The sequence below is a fragment of the Diaphorina citri genome, unplaced genomic scaffold (assembly GCF_000475195.1).
Source record: "Diaphorina citri unplaced genomic scaffold, Diaci psyllid genome assembly version 1.1 scaffold1666, whole genome shotgun sequence".
NCBI classification, from domain to species: Eukaryota; Metazoa; Arthropoda; class Insecta; order Hemiptera; family Psyllidae; genus Diaphorina; species Diaphorina citri.
The window spans coordinates 50,292-56,395 of NW_007379092.1; the positions used below are offsets into that span (position 1 = coordinate 50,292).

A 6,104-nucleotide genomic window follows, 5' to 3' on the forward strand; every position below is an offset into this window, starting at 1 on the left:
TATGTAAGAGATAGAAGAGGTAAAGGAAGGGAGAGAGAGAGGGAGAGGGAAAAGGGAAGAATGAGGGAGGAGGGAGAGAGGGAGGAGAAGGAGAGGGTGAAGGAGGGAGGGAGGTAGGGAGAGAACAAAAGACACCAATCTAATAATCTGTGTGAAAGATTTATTGAATTCGTCATTCCACAAAAGGACAAAAACCAAGAGAGAGAGAGAGAGAGAGAGAGAGAGAGAGAGAGAGAAGGGAGGGAGAAAGCAAGTGGAGAAATTGAAGAAAAAGAGAAATAATAAAAAGCGCAGCGCACCTTTTCTTGATCCGAAAAAAAAGTTGTGAAACACAAAATTTGTTGACCCACTGCGAAAAATAAACGATAAAAGTTTTATGTCCCTCAAAAAGATAGATCTTTAAACTGAAGGTTTTATGACGAATATGTTGAGATTTAAGGCATTTTAGTGGTTTTACAAATGGAAATCATATTGTCGAACTGGCAACAATGTATTTACTGAGATGGTGGATTTGTTTGATTTTTGTTGACAGACTCTGCTAAGTATTCAGAAGAAATAATTAAGGACCTGTAAAGACCTACTGCTAAAACATTGAATAATATGGACAACCCAGTAAATTTTCTGAAAACCGTTATACCGAAAATTTCCTTTAGAAAACAACTTTCCAGAAATTTTGTTTGATATTTGTTGACAGACTCTGCTAAGTATTCAGAAGAAATAATTAAGGACCTGTAAAGACCTACTGCAAAAACATTGAATAATATGGACAACCCAGTAAATTTTCTGAAAACCGTTATACCGAAAATTTCCTTTAGAAAACAACTTTCCAGATTTTTCTAGCAAATTATGGAGGACCGTTGAAAATCGTGTTGTAAAACGTAACGAACGCTGTCATCTTTGCTAAAGAGAAGAAAAAATGGTCTTCCAGAGTAAACTAATACTCAAATGCTGTTTTGAAACTAATTTCTAGCAAATTATGGAGGACCGTTGAAAATCGTGTTGGAAAACGTAACGAACGCTGTCATCTTTGCTAAAGAGAAGAAAAAATGGTCTTCCAGAGTAAACTAATACTCAAATGCTGTTTTGAAACTTTTGAAATCCACCAGACACTCCATATCAAAGGGGTAAATGAAATGGCTTTCATAATAACAAACAACACAATAATTATAATAGGCAAACGTGTAACCAACAAAGAGGCACGTACTCGAACTATTGAGAATGATAAAGGTTATCAAAAGAAACAAAACACGGGACAAGGACAAAGCGGAAGTGAAATCATAACAGACAAAAACAGCCCATAAAAGTACACAGTGGCCAGTTACCAACATCAATAACGACAATGAAACTGTATCGTCCTCATCTAAAACTTTATAAATCTTGAACTTTATAAATCTTCTTTTTGGAGAACTGAAAATCTCCCATTAATGCAGGGTTTACCAACTCGGGATTGAGATGAAAATAGGATTTCCCTATACTTAACAGCCAGGTCAACCTCGGATTGAACTCAATCCTGAGACAATCCACGGTGGTGAAACTCGACCCTAGTGAAATCTCTAATCAAATCTGGTGAAACCTAATATAATATTGTTTTTCGCACATAAAATATAAATAAGCCTGTGAATTTTCTTATTCAATATTTCATTTTACCCGATGTAGAGATAGAAATGAAGGAGACATCGAAGAAGAGAATATCAGGGAGGGAGGAAGAGAGATAAGAAGGGGAGAGAAAGAGGAGGGGGAAAATGTATTAAAATACGCAAAGGAATTTTGATAAATAATTGTGGCTGAAAAAAAAAAAAGGAAAAAGAAACGAAAACGGATTGATCAGGGGCGGGGCAGGCAGAGGCCCGGAAAGGTCACTTTACTTATAGCTTTTGATGCGAAGACATAATAGGTAGGAGTGAATGATTAGTTTTAGAGCTGGAATAAGGCTATAGTCCTTTTGCCCCAGCAGTACTCCACGACAATTTTTGTGGTCAAATTTTCAAATAATGATGTTTATAAAGTTCCAAACCTCGAAACCTCTTCTGGGATTACGAAAAAAAAAAAAAAAGATTCGAATCAGCAAACGGACTATGACACGGGACTACCCCATCTTTAAAGTGGTAGGCAGCCTTCCCCTATTTCTCCCTTGTAAAATCACGCCTGGGGGGAAAAGTAAGTTGTAGAGAAGAAAGCCATCAGGGAGGAGACAAAGGAATTTCTGAATTAAGACCGAGGAGACTGACTGTAGATGACGTCACAAAGCTCAGCACTTCTTATTTGACATCCTGTCAAGTCCCGATGTCCTGAAATGAGAATAGTGCAGATTTGAATAACGCAGATTTTACGCAGGGATTTTCCCTATTATCTATTCAGAAGGGGAAATTGGAGAGGGAAGGGGTAAATTTTTGGTTTCCAAACACAAATTACGTATTTTTTTCAAAGTTTCTCGTCATAGGGCTAAGAACTTACTAACTTGAAGGTACTGGTAAACACAAGGGCCTCAGTGTTACGGGGTTGCCATTACGACAAAAACAAATTTTCGTGGGGTCTGTCAGACTCCACCGCACCAGTTAAGGGCTAAAGTTAGCTCGCCAAGGGTCTAATAGTCATATGAGTAGCTCGTGACCCCTTAAAAGGTTGGCCCTGTCCTATGCTGTCCTTCCTCTGTCTTTGCTTTCGGGACGATAAGATCGCAGTAGAGTTTCCACTATCAAACCTCTTGAATAAAGAGGATAAAGGTTTGAAGAGGTCACATCCTCATTTATCTGGCAGCGTTTTTCATTACGAGACAAATGGAGAAAGAGAGGAGAAAAGCAGCCTTCCCCTGTTTCTCCCCCAGTAAAATCATGCCTGGGGGGAAAAGTAAGTTGTAGAGAAGAAAGCCATCAGGGAGGAGACCAGGAGACAAAGGAATTTCTGAATTAAGACCGAGGAGACTGACTGTAGATGACGTCACAAAGCTCAGCACTTCGTATTTGATATCCTGTTTAGTCCTGATGTCCTTTCCTCTGCAAGAAAAGTGGAGGGGATTGGATTGGAACACATCACATTCATGCCTTCATGCTCACTCCATTTTTCAAGTGTCTAGGCATGCCTTCCCCTTGGGATCAATTTAATTTGAAGAAGATGAAAAGCACTGTGATTGCTAGCCTAGGTATCTTGGAAAGTAGCGCGTCTGCCTTGTTAGAGCTAGGTCGCGATTTCAATTCTTGCTCGGGGCGTATTTTTTCATTTTGGGAAAGACTGGTTTTCTTCCTATGATGTCCTCCTTCTTTCTCTGCTTTCGGGACGATAACACGCCACATTAGTTAGAGTTCCCTCTATCAAACCTCTTGAAAAAAGAGGATAAAGGTTTGAAGAGGTCACATCCTCATTTATCTGGCAGCGTTTTTCATTACGAGACAAATGGAGAAAGAGAGGAGAAAAATAAAAGGAGAGAAAAGACGTTTTCACTTTATTTCATGTTTTATTATTTAAAATTAGGTTTTTATTTTATTAGGTACAGCAAAAGAATTCGAGCAATTACTTTTATTTAACTTAATTTTATATTTATCCTTGCATTTTCCCTCGTATTTATTTTGGAAATTACTCTGGAAATCCGTTTTAATGATTAAACGTACGTCACCTACCTGATTTACTTGGATCGTGTATTTCCGCTTTGTGTCGTTTCCAGGAATCAGAACTCCATCCCGAGTCCACTTGAAGTTCACCTTGGGGGCACCAGAGGCTCTGCATACCAGTCTAGCATCCTGGCCTCTCTTGCTGGCCGACTTCATCAGGTGAGGTAACTCGATCATCTCAGGCTCATCTGAAAGAAGTTAGAAGGTATTGAAAGTTAGAAGGTATATCTGAAAGAAGTTAGAAGGCATTGAAAGTTAGAAGGAAGGTATATCTGAAAGGAGGTATAGTTTGAAAGTTAGAAAATATGAAGTCGTGGTGTAGTGCTCAAGAGAGCGTGGGTTCAATCCCAGCCAAGGTGTAGAAATTTGGCATCCTCATTGTTTCAGAATTTGAATTTTTGAAATGGACTTCAATTATTTCTTACATTTGCAATTTGTTATAAGCGCTTGATCGCGTCTTGTAAGGGTTTGATCGCGGGTTTGATTCCCACCCGGGGCGAACTTTATCTTAAACAGATAAGGTTCGTTCTCGGAACGGCTGGCTTTTTCCTATCCTGTCCTCCTTCTCTTCATTTTCGGGACGAAGACCTTAGCAGTTACAGTTTCCTCCATCAAAAACCTCTTAAAAAACTCCAAAGTAACGTTGTGCGTGGTTCGCATCCGGATGGGTGACCATTTGGCCAACTTCCGGCACCAGGCGAACTATATCTTAACCTCTTCCAGACCGTTATAGTTCCTACTTACGTTTCACAACCAGGAAGGGCGAGGCGCGGGTTCGATTCCCCAGCCCATTGAACACGGAACACTCGAACGCTCCCATGTCTTTCTTCTCCACTCCAGACAGGGTCAGATAGGCAATGTTGTTCTTGAACGAAAGCACTGCCCCGTCTAGGTTCCCATGTGCCCCTAACCCTGCGCCTAGCCCTGAGGGGTCCTGGCCCCGGGGCCGGCGCCAAGTCACGTGTTCGGGTAGGAGGGGGGAGCCGTCCAGTTGACACCAGAGAGTGATACTACTGAGTGTTTTCTTCATCAAGACATTTACAACTCCACAACATATGTTTTTGCTTATATTATCTTAGGTAAATATTGTAGATTGTACATTGAACTTATCAATTAAAAAGAAAAAGTTACATTTTTCTATTTTATTAACACTTCCAACATCATAACTCAGGTTAAACTAAATTGAACATTCTCATTGGTTGATTTAAAATTTTGAATTCAAATTTAGCCAATCAGAAATCATTTCAAGAGTTGTCCAGACCGTAAGGTACCCCGTATATGTAATTGCAAAGGTCCTAATTGCCAGCCTAGTTAGCTTAGTTGGTAGTACGTCTGCCTTGTAAGCGCTAGGCCGCGGGTTCGATTCCCGCCCGGGGCGGATTTTATCCTGATGGGATAATGTTCGTTGGTGGCGCGTCTGCCTTGTAAGCGCTAGGCCGCGGGTTCGATTCCCGCCCGGGACGGATTTTATCCTGATGGGATAATGTTCGTTCTCGAAACGGCTGGCTTTCTCCTATCCTGTCTTCCTTCTCTCTTCGATTTCGGGACGATAAGACCGGAACGGCTGGCTTTCTCCTATCCTGTCTTCCTTCTCTCTTCGATTTCGGGACGATAAGACCATAGCAGTTACAGTTCCCCCTGGCTTTCTCCTATCCTGTCTTCCTTCTCTCTTCGATTTCGGGACGATAAGACCATAGCAGTTACAGTTCCCTCTGTGTTCCTATCCTGTCTTCCTTCTCTCTTCGATTTCGGGACGATAAGACCATAGCAGTTACAGTTCCCTCTGTCGGCAGGCTTTCTCCTATCCTGTCTTCCTTCTCTCTTCGATTTCGGGACGATAATCGCTTTCTCCTATCCTGTCTTCCTTCTCTCTTCGATTTCGGGACGATAAGACCATAGCAGTTACAGTTCCCTCTGTCAACTTTCTTCCACCTGGCTTCCTTCTCTCTTCGATTTCGGGACGATAAGACCATAGCAGTTACAGTTCCCTCTGTCAAACCCCTTACACCTGGCTTCCTTCTCTCTTCGATTTCGGGACGATAAGACCATAGCAGTTACAGTTCCCTCTGTCAAACCTCTTGCCCAAGCAGGGAATTTTATCATTTATTTCAATATGTGACCACTTAAATAGTCAGCTGCAATAGCGCGTTGTTTTGGTCAGTCCAGTTAGCTTAGAGGGTGGCGCGTCTGCCTTTAGGCAGTTTACTCGTAGGTATAGAACTATAGACATAGTTGTCATAGTTAGATCATTGTTGTTGTTGCATGTAGTTTTCATCATTAATATTCTTTGTTGAGAAACATTGACTCCGCCGGAAATCGAACCCGGGACCTCCGGGCTGTACCCAAGAGAGTAGCCTCGGGACGATAGGTACCTTAGGTAGTTTACTCGTAGGTACCTATAAACATAGTTGTCACAGTTAGATCATAGTTGTTGTTTTTGTTGTAGTTTTCATCATCGGCATTATCATCATGATATATTCTTTGTTGATTGCTCGTTGT

General features: G+C 41.2%; 1 protein-coding gene across 1 annotated transcript; it reads right to left on the reverse strand.

The window, feature by feature from the left end:
• Positions 1 to 2,972: 2,972 nt before the first annotated feature.
• LOC113470559 (nephrin-like) lies at positions 2,973 to 4,635 on the reverse strand. The gene is made up of 3 exons (XM_026829094.1): positions 4,350 to 4,635; positions 3,615 to 3,793; positions 2,973 to 2,993 (listed from the first exon to the last, which is right to left on the reverse strand). The coding sequence occupies exons 1-3, from the start codon at positions 4,633 to 4,635 to the stop codon at positions 2,973 to 2,975; spliced, it is 486 nt and encodes a 161-aa protein (XP_026684895.1).
• Positions 4,636 to 6,104: the final 1,469 nt, after the last annotated feature.